This window comes from Leucoraja erinacea, chromosome 8, assembly GCF_028641065.1.
Source record: "Leucoraja erinacea ecotype New England chromosome 8, Leri_hhj_1, whole genome shotgun sequence".
Lineage (NCBI taxonomy): Eukaryota > Metazoa > Chordata > Chondrichthyes > Rajiformes > Rajidae > Leucoraja > Leucoraja erinaceus.
The window spans coordinates 14,950,852-14,971,073 of NC_073384.1; the positions used below are offsets into that span (position 1 = coordinate 14,950,852).

Sequence of the window (20,222 nt, forward strand, 5' to 3'; positions counted from 1 at the left end):
ATAAGGGTGAAATCTTTTAGGACCAAAATGAGGAAAAACATTTTTCACACAGAGAGTGGTGAATCTCTGGAATTCTCTGCCAGTTAGTTGAGGCCAGTTCATTGGCTATATTTAAGAGGGAGTTAGATGTGGCCCTTGTGGCTAAAGGGATCAGGGGGTATGGAGAGAAGGGTACAGGATACTGAGTTGGATGATCAGCCATAATCATATTGAATGGCGGTGCAGGCTCGAAGGACCGAATGGCCTACTCCTGCACCTATTTTCTATGTTTCTCTGGTTCATTAAAGCAGACTTGAATACAAGCAAGAAGTGAATTAATAACAAAAAAGAAAATGCTGGAGAAACTGGGGTATCAGGGAGAATGTGTCTCGGCCACACCACATCAGGAGCTCTGCTTTCTGTTTTGGGCATAATATCTGAGGCATAATGGACCGTGGAGCAGGTGCAATGTTGTCAAATGGATGAATCAGGCTATTGAATTATGAGGATATAAATAAAATGGGAGAGAAGACTGATGCATTTAAAACAATTGAAGTTCTCACTTTGGTCTACTCAAGGAAGTTAGAGCAAGGGGGGCACAATCTTGAAAGTATAATTTGAAATTATTCTTCCACACTTAGGCTAACAGACAACATAGACGTCTATCCTGAAAAAAAAGATGTGGTAGCAGGGATCCATTAAAGCTGTCAAGTGTTGATTGATTTGTTTTGAGATATTCAGGAGCACGAGATAATAGTAACAGGCCCATGGGATGTGAAAGGCAGGTAAATGGATTTGAGATGCACATCAGTTATCACTATAATTACAAAAGCAAAACTGGTCAAGGTAGCTGAATAAACTTCACCAAGACCAATGTTTTTATTTGTTTTATACAATCCAAAGTAAAAAAATATATACACCTTAAAAATAGGTTCTTTGTCTTCTTTTTTTGGTATTCATCCAAAGAGTGATTCATTGATTATAATCATAAAAGTCAATCAGTTGCCACTCAAGTCTTTATGGCACATCAAACAAATGGCATTATTGCTTAACCAAAGGGACTGGCTTTGGTCGTTTGGAACCTACCATTCACAGATGTGAAACCCACAGGATGAATGATTTTCTTTTCAATTGGACACAATGCTCATCAAATCCACGTGAATATTGCTTTGAATTAACTGTGTGGGACCCACTAATATCGGAAAACAAATCCCATCATTTTCTCAGCCTGGTAAACTGGCTTTGGATTGTTCAGACTCGGTGCAATTGCAATGAAAGTGGAAACTTTATTCCACAAGTCTTTGTACACTACAGATCACTTCACCCCTTTCTTGCAAGAATCATTAGCATGAACATCTCTCCACAGATGCTGCCAGACTTCCTGATGACCTCCAGCATTCTGCTTTTATTGCGGATTTCCAGTATCTGCAGTACCGAGCTGCAAGAAAAACGAGTTGCTCTTGATTTCAGTAAAGGAGTAAAGAGGTTCTTCTGCAGTTGTATAGGGCTCTGGTGAGACCACATCTGGAGTATTGTGTTCAGTTTTGGTCTCCTAATTTGAGGAAGGACATCCTTGTGATTGAGGCAGTGCAGCACAGGTTCACGAGATTGATCCCTGGGATGGCGGGACTGTCATATGAGGAAAGATTGAAAAGACTAGGCTTGCATTCACTGGAGTTTAGAAGGATGAGGGGGTATCTTATAGAAACATATAAAATTATAAAATGACTGGACAAGCTAGATGTTCCCAATGTTGGGCGAGTCCAGAACCAGGGGCCACAGTCTTAGAATAAAGAGGAGGTCATTTAAGACTGAGGTGAGAAAAAACTTTTTCACCCAGAGAGTTATGAATATATGGAATTCACTGCCACAGAGGGCAGTGGAGGCCAAGTCACTGGATGGATTTAAGAGAGGGTTAGATCTCTAGGGGCTAGTTTAGTCAAGGGATATGGGGAGAAGGCAGGCACGCGTTATTGATAGGGGACGATCAGCCATGATCACAATGAATGGCGGTGCTAGCTCGAAGGGCCGAATGGCCTCCTCCTGCACCTATTTTCTGTGTTTCTATGTTTCTATGTACTCGTGACCCAGTCCAACTGCTCTCCTTGTTAAGTAGTTCCACGTGCTTTATCATCATCAGAATGAGGAGTCCTGCACGTCGTGTTAGGTAAACAATGCAATTAGTTGGCCTAGCCTGTGCTCCAAACAAATCCTAATGCAAAGTAACATTGTTTAAATTTGTATTCAATAAAAATAATTTGTTTTTCCAATTCCAATGATTTTTCTTATTTTGTTTTCCATTGGCGATTTAAAAAGGTCAGATTGCTGGAACCTTCGGAACAATTGCAGATGGTTGGCAATTCAAGGAAATTCCCATCATTTTAGAAACACCAGGATCCTTTGATCACCAGCCAATGTCATAAAAACTGAATAAATGTGGTACATTTATTGAGTGTGCAGTCCACACTTCAGATTGTGCAATTATCGGCAAATATTGTCTGAGGGAATAGAGTCCACGGTGCAAATTACTGACTAAGCAAGTGCCTCTGCTTACACCCTTCTGCGAGTACAGGAGATGAAAGCGTTTAGTCGGAGAAACACACCCAATGCCTCAGGCTTGCTGGCTGACTCTCAACATCCCCTTCCCCTAACTGCAACCAATCCACCCCACAGCACGCAAGCATGGAGTTCCCCCTTACTACAATTTGACCAAAATCTGAACAATAGGAATGGGTTTTGAGCAGCAACATGTGCTCCTGCAATCTTTTACATCACAAACATAGCCAATCCGCAAATTTGGCCGTGAGCCCAGGACAAACAACTGATCACTGGAATTTTCCACTAATTGTGCTCTTCTGCACAGCTTCAACGAGGCTTTAAAAATGTCAGATGGGATCCAACAAGAGATTTTTTGTGATTTTAATTTTAATTTTGAGAAACTAACTAGCATGTCCGTAGACAACAGTATATTTCAATATATTTTAACGTTGCTCAATGATGGAGCAAATTAAATTGCTTTTTCTAAGCTGAATCAAGAGAGTTTTGATTCTCTCAAAGCACTTTTTTTTTTTTAAATTCTAACATTTGTGCCCTGTATCTTGGGAAATAGTGCATTCTGCAATATGCAATGGAAATGTGGGAGGGGCAAGCAGGAAAACAGGGTAAAAAAAAAATGACAAAACAGGTGTGACTTGTAAAGAAGGATTTGGCAAATAACCTGATACAAAGCAGCAAACCCAAAAACTGGAAAATTCTTCTCTCTGACCTCCATCTGTAATGGAAACCAGACCACATCAAATTGACAATGTGTTTGATCTCTGTTACAGGAGATTTATAACAAGATTTATGCTTGGCAATGTTTCACATGGAGAACATTAGCAGATCAAATTTGACACCCAGCCAGATAAGTCGATATTTGCACAGGTGATCAAAAGTATGGTTAGAGGTCGGATGCAAAAGGTGTTCTCGGAATAGAGAAGTCAGGGAGGAAGGGAGGGGATTGCAAATGGCAGAGAGCGATGTCCAATAGTGAAGAGAAAGAGCACGAGGATATGCTACACTTGGCGAGCAAGGGTTTGACAGGATTGTAGACCGAGAAGTACGAGCTCAGGAAGTGATGCTATGCTGCAACTGGAAGAGGCAGCATAGGTTGAGGTTATAAAGAGAGTTGACAAGAGCCAGCAATATGAAAGGAACGCCTGTTGTACGCCGAGTTGTTGTTGACAAAACTGCGGTTCTGAAGGCGTAAGAAAATGATGATGGGAATTGAGAAATTGCTGGTTTGGGAACATGGGCACAAGAGTGTGATGGATAGACATGAATTTCTGCAGGTTGATGATTAATCCATTTCAATTCTACATAATGAGATCTGTAACCAAGAACTGGCTATTTTTGTTTTGGACCAAAAATGGTGCTTCATTACTATAATGACATCCAGACCGGTGTGGCAGGAGAGGAGTCCCACTGAGACTGGAGACACACGTTCACATTAAAGCAACTGGCAACAAGCAGGGGGGTTGTAAAAGTTAATGAGAAGAAGAAACAGCCATGAAATTGGAAGGAAATCAATGAAGATGGGAAACAAATGTTCTCTGTAGAGTAACAACATTAGGAAGGGAGAGGGAGATCGAGAAATCAAAAGCTGCTGCAAACAAAGGACTCGGAAGGAAACTCACAAACTTGTTTTAACAGCTCAGTCTAAAGACACCAACTCTAACCAACCAAAGCCACAACACAACCTCACAACTCCACAAAATGACCATAACTTTCAGCTTCTGTCGTTAACATTAAAACCAAAAGAGAAAGTTCGGCCAAGAGGGGAGTCCTCTTAAGCATCATCTTCATTGTTTTATGAAACAAAAATCATGTGTGACAAATTTGTTAAAACTCATTAAAGATTTGCTTTAGTTTATCGACATATACAATTTTCCCAAGCCAATAAGTTTCCAAACGTGTATGTCTTTGGAGTGTGGGAGGAAACCGGTGCTCCCAGAGAAACCTCACACAGGTCACGGGGAGAACGTGCAAACTCCGTAAAGTGAGCACAAGTAACCCAGACAGCAACTATACCGCTGTGCCACCATGCCGCCCCAAATGATGTCATGAGTTAATGGAAGGTAGCCTGTAGTATTGTGTATTTTCAGGCATTTGATAAAGAGCTGCATAAAGGCCTGGTGCACCAGATTATACCTCACGCCATTGAGGCTAGATTCTGCAACAGGATAGAGACAAGTTGAAGGAGTGGACAAAAACCTGGCACATTTAGGTATTTTTAAAAAGTGTGAGGAAATGCATGAGAATAGGAGGAATCAAAAGGCAGACTATATTGACCTAAAGGAAAGAGACTGCAAAAGAATGGAGGGTGTGTGTTCTTGTGTGAGAAAATGTTGAAGAGTTAAAATGCAGTTGGTACTTAGGAAGGCAAATAGCACATTGACGTTTATTGCCAGATGGCTAGAATTTGCAAATTGCAAAATACAGTTATGATGATAATCATTGATGGCGAGGATGCTCCTGGAGGTCAGAACAGAAAGAGATCGGCTGCTAATTCCAGGAATGTGATGGTTGTCTTTACAACAGCTAAAAACAATTGGTTCCATGTTCATCAATGTTTAAAAGGGGGGGGGGGGGGGGGTAGTAGAAGGGTACAGTTCTAAGGGAGAATTATTGTAAAGGTTAAGATACTTCCACTTGTATGAGAGTCTTGCATGAGGGGACAGACATACAAGATTAGGGTCCAGTCATATAGAACATACAACAGTACAGCACAGGAAGAAACCTCTCGGTCCACATTGTCCGTGCCGGACATGATGCCCAGTTAAACTAATCTCCTCTGCCTGCACGCAATTATATCCCTCCATCCCTCCATCTCCGGCCATGGTTAGCGAGTTTCCTTCGGAAGTCCCGATGAGGGTACGATTTGCGGCCTGGCGCGGGGACGAGGCGCACTTTTCCCAGCAAGACTACGTGGCAGACAAACTGAAAGTTGTATTTCCTGTATCTGGCTCCACCACCACCTCTGGCAGTGGGTTCCTGGTGCTCAGCAGTCCCTGTGTAAAAGAAAAAACCTGTTCCACACAACTCCTTTGAACTTTGCCCCTCTTACATTAAAGCTATGCACCCTGGAACTTCAGCCTCAGATAAAGGTTCAGACTGTTTACCCTATCGATGCCTCTCATATTTATATATACTTCTATCAGGCACCTGAGGTACACAGCAATGTCTCGCAGAGGGCGATGAATCTTTTCAATTATCTCTCCTGGGGAGCTGTGGAAGCTTTGATCACTGGAGGTAGTTAGAAGGAAATGAATACATTTTTTTCTAAGACTGAGCAAATACAATTTGAATAGAACTAGTATGGAAAAAGAGTTGAGGCCTGGGGCAGAAGAGTCATTTTGTTTGAATGACAGGGCAGATTTTAGATTTGTTTAGTTTAGAAATACAGCACGGAAACAGGCCCTTCTGCCCAACATGTCCGTGCTGACCAGAGATACCTGCACACTAACATTATCTTACACACTCTAGGGACAATTGACAATTTTACCAAGCCAATTAGCCTACAAAAACCTGTACGTCTTTGGCGTGTGGGAGAAAACCGGAGCTCATGGAGAAAACCCACACAGGTCATGAGAACGTACAAACTCCATACGCACAGCATCCACAGTCACGATCCAACCAGGGTCTCTGGCGCTGTAAGGCAACAACTCTACCGTTGCACCACCTTGCAGATGTAGATGCAAGGAGCAAGGTGACCTACCTACCCGCTCCTGTGTGTTCCCATGTTTAAATGACTCCACATTTGTGTCCCAAATTAATAACAGTACCGCACGTCAGTAGGGAATCAGAACACAAAAAGGCTGCACCCAAAATCTTCTTAAGGATACAGTAGAGAGAGCGGAACAAATAGAAATACAAATAATGCATGGCAGTACTCAGACAGTAGGCATGTAAAAATGATGCAGTGGAAAACCAATCTAAAAGTAGTTCCACTGTCGCTGAACATACAAACACGATCAAGCAAGTCTGTCTTCTGTTAGTCAGTAATATCAGTGAACATGGAAAGCTAATCATAGCAGTCAATCTTGGTTTACAGTATACACAAAAATCACAAGATAAACTATTGTCTAAATTTACCGTTCTCCAAACATTTAACAGATAATGTCTCAAAAAGTTATAATTTTCAGACCCAACAATATCTCTGAAAAGAAGAGGCAGGCTGCTGGAGTAGGTCAGCGGGTCAGGCAAACATGGTTAGGCATCTTTTCAGGTCAGGACCCTTCTACTATCTCTGAAAATATTCACTTTATCTTTCCAATTGTCAAAACAACTTTAACATTAGAATTAGATTTGTTACAGAGACCACCACTGAGTCCAACAAAAAGCCCCCCACTTTCATCCCAGTCTCCAGCACAAGGTCCAGAGCATCAAGTCCAGCACATTTTTGGTGAGAACTGCCCTTTTCAGGAAGCAAACTCCAGATCCTTACCACACTTCGGGTGAGAAGTAGATTTAAAAGAAAATCCCCAGAATGATTTACTCCTCAAGTTTGAATGGTACGTCAGAGCCACAATCATATTAACAGGATGCTCCTGATGACAGGCATCATCCACCCAAAATGACAACACAGAAATCACATCTAACAGCATGAATTCAGCAATTTCATAGAACAGTGCAGCACAGGTACTGGCTCTTCAGCCCACAATGTTTGTGTCAAACATGATGCCAGGTTAAATTGATCTCATCCGCCTGCACACGACCCATATCCCTATAGTCCTTGTACTTCCATGTGCCTACTTGAAAGCCTCTTAGATGCCACTATCGTATCTGCCTCCGCCACCACCCCCAGCAATGCATTCCACCACTCTCTGTGTAAAAGATAAAACACCACCACACACATCTCCATTAAACTTTCCCCCTCCCTATGATCTCTAGTGTTGGACATTTCCCCCCTGGGACTGTCATGTGCAATTCTTAAAAATACGTCCTCACAGTGAAACGGAATAGCTAATTTTTCAAAGCTAATGCCTCAAAATCCAACAATCTACGATCATTGAAAATCTCTGCATGATAATTCCCCATTCTTCTTTGAAAATGAATATGTGGTGCTCATATGCAATTCTTCCAATAATTTATGTTTTTCAATGACTCATTTTCTAAAATTAAACTTATACCAAGACAACTTTGAGATTCTGGCGTCTTTGTACTCTGTACACCAAACTTTGGAATATGCTTGGTATTTACATCGACATTCAATTGCTTGGAAAGCATAGATAATTACGAGCAGTCTTTTAGATTCATGGTTCCATTTATCATGATAAATAAAACTTTGCAACTAAATGTGATCAAGTCTAACTCTATACAAAACAATGCATCCTGCTGATAATTTTTCCCCCTTCCCATTGTTAGGATTAATAATCTCATCTCTAATTTATTGGAGGAGAATAAAAATGTAAGTTTGAGTCACAAAATTCACACCAGAAGAAGGATTTTCTATTTGCTGGTGCAGCCACGGGGTGGGGAGAAATTAAATATCAACATTATAAAGAGCAACGCGATTCTACTGAAATGCACGGACAACCTGAACATTAGGCAATGTCTTGAAATAATACTTAGAGAAAATGTTGGACGAAGGCCAAAACTGAAGAAAGCACAGGTAAGTAGGATAAGACAAGGAAATAAAGACAGGGGTTGAGGAGAATGTCAGAAGCTCATGTTCTGCAATAATATTGAAAATAGGTGCAGGAGGAGGCCATTCGGCCCTTCGAGCCAGCACCGCCATTCATTGTGATCATGGCTAATAAATTCATGGTAATAGTGGACTAGCAAAGCAGGTACTGATTGACAAATCAGAATCCAGCAATGAATGCTATAATTGGGGACCCCAATCCTGGGTGACTGTGGGATGAATACTTGTTCTGGTTCATTACCCTAGGATTAATACTCAAAACATGGTCTTCTTGTACATACAGCGTTGTCGATCGGATGGGCAGGCTCCCATACCCCTAGGGTATTTGAGCATAATAGTGTAATGGATGATACGAGCAGCAGTAGGCTTTGGTGTTGCCAACTGGCCAGGACATTCCTTTCAGCATTAAGACCGTGGCAATTGCATATGTTTCTGGTTTTCTTTAGAACCTTATGTGCGTCAAACACAAAATATTAGAAATGAGGAATTATGCTCCTTAACAAACCATCAAATCAGATAGCAGTACATCAGCTCTTTCTGCACTTACAAAATAACAAGAATCAGCCACACTTCCCCTCAGCTCAACCACTTGATGCCATCATGGCTGGCATATTCTTGGATTCAGAGCCAGCCTTCACTTCTCTAAATTCCTCTGTATCAAAATTAATACCTCTATATTGAATCAGCTTCCTAGGGTGTAGATTATTAAATGTTAAGAAATCTGGGGTTGGGAGGTGCCATCAAAGTAGCCTTATATAGTAAAATAATAACATAGAAAATAGGTGCAGTAGGCCATTTGGCCCTTCGAGCCAGCACCGCCATTCAACATGATCATGGCTGATCATCCAAAATCAGTAACTGTAGTGACGTAGATGGCACACCAAGGGACATTTGGTATAGGATAGGGTACGCATCACGCATAGGATAGGATAGGGTACGCATCACGCAGCATGCTATCAATTAGATGCTGTCAAAATCAAGCGTTGTTGATGTTGATCTCATCAGGTTAGTAGAGTGCATTCCGAACACATCCCAGCCTCTGCCTTGTGTATAATGCTAAGGCTTTGTGGGTTATGCAAATTCACTTGCCATACAATGCACAGTCTCTGATTCGCTGTTGTACTCAAAGTATCAATATAACAAATACAATTGAAGTTCTAGTAAATAAGGGACCCCAGGAATATTGAGGGAAGGGGATTGAACAATGATAATATCATTGAACATCTTGGGGAGGTGGTTAGATACTCTTTTGCATCAATGTTAATGCCAGCTCAGTCTGATACTTTGCGTTGCAAATAAAATCTGCACCATGCCAAAAACACTGACCAGCCTTTGCTGATAGAAAGGAAGAAAGGAAGTTCATTGATGAAGCAGCTGAAGATGGTTTGGGCCAAGGACACTGCCCTGATGAACTCGGAAAATTGTTGCGCTATGGCTGGGATTTCAATTTCCCACGGCCACAAGCATGGCCTCTTGTTGCGCCAAATAATCTTTAACAAAATTACTCGACTTCTCTCAATAAAAGTCTTCAGAGTGTGAAAATAGGTGCCCGAGAGTCCAAAATTCCCAGCACACATGTTGAGTAGTTATTGGAAATGTTCTCCCCCTTGATGACCAATGCCTCCAGTTTTCCCAGGGATTTTTAATGCCACACTTTGACCAATACTGCCTTGATGTCTCGGGCATTTCTTTCCAACTACGCAGTTTAGCTCAGTCTGCATTTCACCCCATGCTATGACAAAGTCTGGAGCCAAGTGACCCTGACAAAATCCAAAATGGGCAGTGAATTGGTTGTTGGTACATAAGTATTATCTGACTATTTCTTCCATCATGATATTAATGATAAATTGAGAATGGTCTGATCTGGCAGCGATTACCCAAACAATTTGTCTGGCTTCCTGTGAACATATGATATTTATTGGGAATATCAAACTGTCTATTGAATTGCAAGAGGCAATAAACATGGATTTGAGCTATACAAAATAAATTACTAGATGGATTGAGCCACACCTTCTTGTACTCCACCAACACTTGCACACATTTCATTTTCTTTTAACTGCGCCCAAAACGATAAAAAAAGATTTTTCTTTAAAAATCCAATTATTTTCTTTAAAAAAGCAGATTCTTTGTGGCACAATCGAGGGATAGGCAATTCTTCCAGATATCATGTTCTCAATGTAAGCTGGACCAATGGGAATGTGGGGAGGAAAGGAAGCACCTTTTCCAAGGGCAAAACCAAAGACAAAGCGATTGTATCCTCTGCCTCTCCACCCACCTGCCAGATAACAAGCAGATCTTTCTGCCAATGTTAAAATGTAAGGCAGGGCAGCTAACATTAAACAATTTTTAATAAAATTCAAAATTAACATGACCTTGGGGCACAGGTGTGTGAATGAACAAAATAATTAGGAACAGCTATTTATGTCCAGAAATTCCAAGGAAACAGACTCAAAAGCCTCCCTTGTGCTAGGAATGGAATGACCAACATTCATTTAATATGCTAATATGTTTAATATATTGTGTGTGTGTGTGTGTGTGTGTGTGTGTGTGTGTGTGTGTGTGTGTGTGTGTGTGTGTGTGTGTGTGTGTATATATATAACACACACATATATATGTGTGTGTGTATATATGTGTGTATAAAATATATTATACACACATATATATATATATATACACACACACATATATATATACATATACATACATATACATACATATACATATATTGATATTTAATATAATAGCACCGCAAAATATGTCACAGGAGAGTGGTTACAATGGACTGATTTCTAAAAGGTATCAGGACAAAAACTATTGAAGGAGTGACATAAATGAGAAAAAATGGAAGAAACCAAGCCAAGGAATTCCAATGCGTCAACATTTTGTGGTTTAATACAGAGCCACGGATGGACAATTGAAAGTAGAAATGTTCAAGTTGACAGAATAGGAGAAGCCCTGAAGGAATGCTTTAAGGGTGGAGGTAACGGAGAACAAAGCAAATCCAAATCATACGACTAATAAAAGGGAATGATAACATTCCTCAGGAATTCCCCGCACAAACGCTAATTAAAAATGACTTAATTGACAGAGTGCAGAGAATGTTAGACACCTTTTAATAGCCAGCTACACATGAGTGTTCAGCAGGGATTTAATGAAAATATTTATTTTATCTATTATATAAATGATCAGCATATCATTTTGAGGTTAGGTGGGGTGGAAACAAAGTAAAAACACCAACTTTAGGCTATGTTTAAGCAGAGGGAAATGGGAAGGTGTGAGGTTTTGTGTCAAGTTTCCAAGGTGGATTTTCCAATTTCAATGACTGGTGAATCTCTTGAAACCACAAAAAATTAAACATTTAGTAATTAATCTTTGTACAGATAAGCTGTAGTGCAAATTTATTGATGGCAAAGATAAATATTGCTGAATGCACTGAAATACATTGAAGTCAAACAGGTGAGAAAAATACATTTGCATTCCATAGCACCAAAGTAATTCTTCATCGCCGATCGATCCTTTACTACGGGTGCTGTCAGTACAGAATTTATACTTTCTCCCTGTGACCACATGGGTTTTTCCCCAGGTGCTCCGGTTTCCTCCCATACTCCAAAGACGTACAGGTTTGTAGGTTGATTTGGCTTTGGTAAAAATTGTAAATTGTCCCTGGTGTGTAGGATAGTGGTGCTTTACAGGGATCGCTGGTCGGCACAGACTTGATGGACCGAAATGCCCGTCTCCGCACTGTATCTCTAAACTAAACCTGCAGTGCCTCTTCGATTGGTCATTGAACGATAGTTTCACATAGACAATGGTTGCCTTCTTACGTCTACAGAAGCAGTATCTCCAGGACCTGCTCGATGCAATCCTTCCACACATTGTAATGTTCAAACCTTTATCTCATTGCTCAGGAACCAGAGATCTTAATGTACTCGGCACACAACTGGTTTAATTGCTTATCAACTTTAACTACATCAAGCATTTTAGGTTGAGCGATCCCTCGCTAAAATCATTTTTTAAATTTCAAAAGGCATATTTTATTCATAATATGTACACAGTAAATATAACTGATGTGTTTCTCTGCATTAGATTCATTGAATCAATACATTTTCTTATAATGTATCAACAACACTCACTTAAAACTCCTTAAGCAATTGTCCCTGAAGTGCTTGCGAGGCACCTGACATGTCCCTAGACTGTAGTCCTTCCCCACAGAGCCTGTGTGGTGGCTGTATGGAGTTCAGTGCATCCCTTTACATGTATTCCTGCATCCAGGATTGTGACAGTCAGGAGCTTGTACTTCCAGACATCTTACTTTGGAAGTCAGCAAAGTGCAGGTGGACCACAGTGCATCTTTCACTGAGTCTCTGATCTTCCAGCAGCACCTATTCATTGCTCCTGGATCACCCTGGATCCAATGTAATGGCCAGCTTTGCACCACTCCCAAACATTATGGAGACATAGAGCAAAACAGCATGGAAACACACTCTTTAGCACAACTCATCCAATGCCAACTCCAAACGGAGCTAGGCCCATCTTCAGAAATCTCCCACATTTCCAGCTGCGGGCGGTTCACAGTTTATTTTATTAATGAGAACAGTCAAAAAGCTGGACTCAATTGCCACATCTCTCCCTCCTCTTGCCAAGGAAAAACCAAAGCTTGCCATTTTACCAAAATCCATTTTTTTCCTTTTAGAAACAGAAACATAGAAAACAGGTGCAGGAGTAGGCCATTCGGCCCTTCGAGCCTGCACCGCCATCAATATGATCATGGCTGATCATCCAACTCAGTATCCTGTACCTGCCTTCTCTCCATACCCCCTGGTCCCTTTAGGCACAAGGGCCACATCTAACTCCCTCTTAAATATAGCCAATCAACTGGCCTCAACTACCTTCTGTGGCAGAGAATTCCACAGATTCGCCACTCTGTGTGAAAAATGTTTTTCTCATCTCGGTCCTAAAAGACTTCCCTCTTATCCTTAAACTGTGACCCCTAGTCCTGGACTTCCCCAACATTTGGAACAATCTTCCTGCATCTAGCCTGTCCAATCCCTTAAGAATTTTGTTAAGTTTCTATAAGATACCCCCTCAATCTTCTAAATTCTAGCGAGGACAAGTCGCGTCTATCCAGTCTTTCTTCATATGAAAGTCCTGCCATCCCAGGAATCAGTCTGGTGAACCTTCTCTGTACTCCCTCTATGGCAAGAATGTCTTTCCTCAGATTAGGAGACCAAAACTTTTAAAGCTTCAAGATTCACCTGCCGCTCCCCAATCCCACCAACCACTGACCAACTAAATGACCAAGCACCACCTTTTCTTCCTAATGCCTGGCAGTGAATTTTGCAACCCATTCCTTCTGCTCATTGAGCCCACCTAGAACCCCACCCCAACCCCTCTACCCTCCCATCTCCACCTCCCCCTTCCCGTTTCAATGTTTACTCAGGTTTATCTTGAATACACTTGTGACAAATACGTTTTCTTTCAGCTGAACACATCTCCCAGACACAGGAGAGCAATGAACAAAACAGGAGAACAAGAAAAGTTTAGAGGCGAGAACGAGGCACTTACTGAACATGGTGGCCATATTGTCCAGGTCTGCTAAAATTCTCTCATTTGTTTTCATTTCATAAGCCCTTAGTTGCCTTCACAAATGACGCCAACATCAGTCCTGGTGAATTGAGGACCCCTTTCCCATGACCGGAAGCACAGTGGCAAGGCTGAGGTCACTGTCATGTGGAAACAAAGGTCCTGATTAGATTGTTCACACGTTTTAGTAGAATAAGGCCATTCGGCCCACCGAGTCTACTCTGCCATTCAATCATGGCTGATCTCTGCCTCCTAATTCCATTTTCCTGCCTTCTCCCCATAACCCTTGACATCCGTTCTAATCACTGTCTATCTCCGACTTAAAAATATCCACTGACTTGGCCGGCACAGCCCTCTGTGGCAATGGTTGTGTGAGAGAAATTGCAGATGCTGGCTTATACCAAAGATAGACACAAAGTGCTGGAGTAACTCAGCGGGTCAGGCAGCATCTCTAGAGAAAAAGTATGGATGACGTTTTGGGTCAGGACACTTCTTCAGATTGAAGAGGGTGGGAGGGGGGGGGGGGGGGGGGGGGGGAGAGGTAGGTGGAGTCAATGAGCAGAAGGGAGGAGTTGTGTTGCAATATTCTCTATCCTGATTAGATTTGTTTGTTCAAATTTTAAATTTCACTAAACGCACAGCCTTTAAACAGTTGCTTGTTACACCAGGCAGCAACGACGGATGCAGGGCTGTCAGAAGCGGCAGCTCTCAGTTAAGACATTATGCCATGGCCGCCTCTGCACCTGGATGGACATTGAAGTGTTTTGAGTGAGTTTACAAAGAACAGCGCAGAATCCCTCTGAAGTGTTTCTACCAACAATTATCCTTCCACCATTCATCATTATAATGTGACTGATGTGGAACTTGCTTTGCTTTCTACTTGGGGCAATGCCACTACAGACTATGTCATTGGCTTGGAACACCACAGATGGATGAAACGCTCCACGAACATACAATGCTTTCATTGTGTTGCCTTGGAAGCAAAGTATCCAAACTGGGGTTAGGAGGATGCACTGACATCACTTGGCAGCACTGAGCGTCAATGCAATTCCCAGGCTAAGTGCAAAATATATAAGACACCACTTTGAAAGAAGGATGCCTACGCCTTGATCAGCATCACAGGATGAATCAAAATGGAGCGTGGAAACGTATAAGGCTCTCAAAAGCAGCTTCTGAAAGCAAATGTCAAGGCTGAAGTTGGACACAAAGAGAAAAAAAATTGACGGTACATTTGAAGGCAGTCTTAACATTGAGTTCGATCAGCAATACCACCAGTGCTCTAATTGTTTTTCCTGATATTCCTGATATGCCAGCAACAGTGGATGGTTAAACCAGCTTTCATGGAAGAAGAGATTCAACCCTGGTGCTTGTGTTGGGACCCACTAATCAGGACACAGTTCAATGGTGATCTGCGCTGCTGAAGGGTCTAACATAGAAACATAGAAAATAGGTGCAGGAGTAGGCCATTCAGCCCTTCGAGCCTGCACCGCCATTCAATATGATCATGGCTGATCATCCAACTCAGTATCCCGTACCTGCCTTCTCTCCATACCCCCTAATACCTTTAGCCACAAGGGCCACATCTAACTCCCTCTTAAATATAGCCAATGAACTGGTCTCAACTCCCTGCTGTGGCAGAGAATTCCAGAGATTCACCACTCTCTGTGCGAAAAATGTTTTCTCATCTCGGTCCTAAAAGATTTCCCCCTTATCCTTAAACTGTGACCCCTAGTCCTGGACTTCCCCAACATTTGGAACAATCTTCCTGCATCTAGCCTGTCCAACCCCTTAAGAATTTTGTAAGTTTCTATAAGATCCCCCCTCAATCTTCTAAATTCTAGCGAGTACAAGCCGAGTCTATCCAGTCTTTCTTCATATGAAAGTCCTGCCATCCCAGGAATCGGTCTGGTGAACCTTCTCTGCGCTCCCTCTATGGCAAGAATGTCTTTCCTCAGATTAGGAACCTCCTACTAGATTAGGAATCTCCTACACACTGACAGTCACATTCTGTGATGTACGAGCCTCCTCATTTACTTGCCAAATACTCCTGTGCTTTCCTTGCCCTGAAAGATTCAGCTGTGACCATCGGAAATCACTCACACCAGCCCGGCATTCTGTCAGTTTTCTTCTTTATTCACCAGGTTTGGATTGGATTTACTAATCTCCACCAGCCCACTGGACAGGAACATTTCCTCTTTCTCTCTCCACATAGGCAGTGTTCATTTCAGAATTCCAGAACCCACAGTATTTTTCTATTGATTCGATTACCCTTTGAGTAAAATAGGCATGAATCCCTTTTCCATATGCATCAAATTGCTTATAGGAGTACTACACTGTTCCCACTTAGGATTCATCCTGTCATTTTAAAACCTCAGACTCCACCTAATACAAGTAAACAAGTGTAGGTAGAACAAGCCAAGGGAAAGCAAAGACATGAGTAGGAAGAGGGGGTGAGGATGAGGAGGAGAGGAGACACGAGGGGGTGAGAATGAGGAGGAGAGGAGATAAAGATTCATCATGAATCTGCAGACCAAGATTTTTAGAGCTCGAAACATTCAGGAAAATGCCACATTATCCGACTCAGAATAATCAGATGCATCTCAGAACCGCGACACATTGAGATAAACATGGAATGAAACATAATCTAATCAGCCATTTGTACCCAGGCCAACCTTTCCCAAGAGTCATCTAATTCACTTCTTTCCACAGAATCTTTTCCTATTAGCTTCTGAATATATTTTCCCCGCCTCGCAGAATTATTTATATCCCTTTCTTGAACAAATCTCTGAATATCACCTTTGCAAGCAGCGCATTAAAAATAACACACCTCTGCATTGACAAACTTCACCCAGTTTTTGCTCTGGTTTCTTTGCCAATCATATGCAATGAGACATCTCTAGTTTCCAATCCTTACATGAATGGGGAAAAAAAACTGTTTAGAAATCAAGCGCTGCAAACAGCAGAACAGACAGTATCTGTGGAGGCAGAAACAGAGTCAAGGTCACAGCATGATGGCGTTTCATCAGAACAACTCTGAGTGATTGTTAACCTGAAACATTTACATTATCTCTTCAAAGGTGTTAACTGATCTGATAACTATTTTCAACGTTTGCCATTTTATTTCAACAATCTTTTTGATTTCCTTCTTGTCTAATTAAATAAAACCATTTGTAACTTTGAATATCTGTTAAATCTCATCTCACCCCCTCCCTTCACCCCGCTCACCATCGACAACACCATAGTCACAGTCTGTGGAGTCTTTTAAGTTCCTAGGAACCATCATCTCCAAGGACCTTAAGTGGGGGGCTACCATCGACTCCACAGTCAAAGAGGCGCAACAGAGGATGTACTTCCTGAGGCAGCTGAGGAAGCACAATCTGCCACAGGCAATGATGGTCCAATTCTACACGGCCATCGTAGAGTCTGTCATCACCTTCTCCATCATTGTCTGGTTTGGCTCAGCCACCAAGCATGACATCCAGAGGCGTCAGCTGAGAAGGTTATTGGCTGCAACTTTCCCTCCATTGACGAACTGTACACTGCAAGGGCCAGGAAGCGAGAGGGTAAGATCATCTGACCCCCTTTCACCCTGGCCACTCTTTGAATCACTTCCCTCCGGAAGGTGACTCCGGACTGTCAAAGCTGCCACAGCCAGACAAAAAAAATGCTTTTTTTCCCCACGAGTAGTAGCTCTACTCAATAACCAAAAATCTGTAGCCTCCTTTTGCTCTGGTATTTTATTTAATTCACATGTTTAATCGATAATATTTTATTATTAATGTTTAATGTTGTATGCGTCATTCCTAACTGTCACTGTATGTCAAGTTGTCACTTGCGGGCGGAGCACCAAGGCAAATTCCTTGTATGTGAATATACTTGGCCAATAAATGTATTCTTTCATTCACAATGACCCCGGAACCACTACATTCCAAGACTATTCCACCTAGTCCCCTCTGCGCCTTTTCTGAGGCAACATTTCAACATTTAATGTCATGACATTAATATATTCGCGCTGGCCATCGTTTATTAACTCGATTGGATACTCGATTAAATATTGAATTGATATTTCTCAAAATAGTAATACATTAGGGTTACAGGTTTATCCCAATCCCATTTCTTGGATGACACAAATCTGTGGTGTCTGTGGGAGTAATCGATTTACACCAGTTAATTGACACCTGGACCCAGTGCACCATATCCAAGTTTGCCAAAGGCACAGTGAGTGGCAGTACCGGCCGTGAGGAGGACCAGGTGATGTTAAGTGAATGCACACGAATTTGACAGATGTAAGGCAAGGTGGGGAAAAAAAAGCAATTATAGTAGAAATTATTGCCCACTAAGGTGCAGGACAGACCCACAGGAAATCCTTCTTCCAAGTGGCTATCAAACTGTACAACTTCTCCTCCTTTTGTTGTGGGGTAGACTGAGACCGACTTCCCCTCCCCCCCATCACCCACCAATCTTTTCCACTTGTCACTTTCATTCCATGTTTCATGTATTTTGTGTTTATGTACCCCTCCTGGGATAAATAAAGTTATTTCGTATCGTATCATATTGTATCATAGAAAACGCCCAGAAGAAACAGGATATTTTCTTCAAATGGGGCAAATTTGATAGGTAAAAGTATTTGGAGGACCTGTTAACAAGCTACAAGCAATAATGAAGGCAAATGGTATTTGATGTGTTGTCAGGAACTGCAGATGTTGGTTGACACCAAAGATAGACACAAAATGCTGGAGTAACTCAGCGGGTCAGGCAGCACCTCTGGAGAGGAATGGGTGACGTTCAGAGAGTTCAGAGTCCAGAGTTCAGAGTCAATTTAATTGTCATTTGGACCCCTGGAGGTCCAAACGAAATGCCGTTTCTGCAGCCATACATTACATACAAATAGACCCCAGACACAACAATAATTACATTTAACATAAACATCCATCACATAGCTGTGATGGAAGGCCAAATAAACTTATCTCTCCACTGCACTCTCCCCCCCCCCGATGTCAGAGTCAAAGTCATAGCCCCCGGCTGGCGATGGCGATTGTCCCGCGGCCATTAAAGCCACGCCGGGTGGTGCGAGGTCGCACACCGGGTCTTGGTGTTAGAGCCCCCGGTGTGCGCTCGCAGAGTCCGCGGCCATTCCAGCCGCGCGGGGCAGTGGTGTCAGGCCCCGCTCCAGGAGCTCTTCAACCCCGCAACTTGGGCGGGAGAAGTCGCCGTTGCAGGAGCCCTGAGAAGCGGTCTCCTTCCAAGGAGCCGTGGGCTCCCGGTGCCGTCGTCCACAGACCCGTCGTTGGAGCCTCCGACTCTCCGGTAGCAGCAGCTGCAGCAGCAGCAGCAGCAGCAACAGCAACGACAGCAGCAGCAGCAGCGCTCCTCCACCGCTCCACCCGCTCCGGACCCGGCCAGCTCCGCGACGGCAACGGTGAGTCGGCACCTGAGTCCCCGGCTTCTTCCTGTTGGAGGCCGCTCCCCGTTGCGGCCTCAACGACACCTGAGACCCGACGAGAAAAGGACGTTACCAACTGATGAAGAGTTCCGACCGGAAAGGTCACCTATTCCTTTTCTCCAGCGATGCTGTCTGACCCATTGCATTACTCCAGCATTTTGTGTCTTTGGTCTTTACCTTGAGGATTTGTATACAAGAGTAATGAGACCTTATTGCATTTAAATAGATCCCTGGTGAGATCAGATCTGGAACAATGTCCCCGAGTTTGGTTTCCCTATACAAGGTATACTTCCAAAAAAGGAGACGAAAGTGGGAAGTGATCTTGTACCCTGCAGAAATCCTGTTTGACAGTGCAAACATCTACACAATATTTCCCTTGTCTAAGATGTATCCAACCGGAGGTCATGCTGTCAAAATAGTGATCAAGCCCTTCAGAATAAAGGTGAGAAGAACTCTCTTCACTCGGGAATCTTTGGAACACTCTACTCAGCAAGACTGTGGAGACTCAGTAGTTGAAGACACTGCAAAAGGTTTTTAAAGATTAAGAGAATCAAGGACATGCAGAGAATTGGCACTTGAAGCAAAAGCTCAACCAAAATCTTTACAAATGTTAGCATCAACACAAAACATAGAAACATTGAAAATAGGTGCAGGAGGAGGCCATTCAGCCCTTCGAGCCAGCAACGCCTTTCATTGTGATCATGGATGATCGTCCCCTATCAATAACCCGTGCCTGCCTTCTCCCCATATCCCTTGACTCCACTAGCCCCTAGAGCTCTATCGAACTCTCTCTTAAATCCATCCAGTGATTTGGCCTCCACTGCCCTCTGTGGCAGGGAATTCCATAAATTCACAACTCTCTGGGTGAAAATGTTTTTTCTCACCTCAGTCTTAAATGACCTCCCCTTTATTCTAAGACTGTGGCCCCTGGTTCTGGACTCGCCCAACATTGGGAACATTTTTCCTGCATCTAGCTTGTCCAGTCCTTTTATAATTTTATATGTTTCCATAAGAATCCCCCTCATCCTTCTA

At 42.6% G+C, this 20,222-nt stretch overlaps 1 protein-coding gene across 1 annotated transcript in view; it reads right to left on the reverse strand.

Annotated features, from left to right (window-relative positions):
• The window catches only part of LOC129699345 (pleckstrin homology domain-containing family G member 1), a 216,258-nt gene that overhangs the window by 119,903 nt on the left and 76,133 nt on the right, over positions 1-20,222 (reverse strand). Inside the window, 1 exon segment of the mRNA XM_055639024.1 lies at positions 13,730-13,887. Within this exon segment, the coding sequence (XP_055494999.1) occupies positions 13,730-13,784 (55 nt within the window). The 5' untranslated portion in view covers positions 13,785-13,887.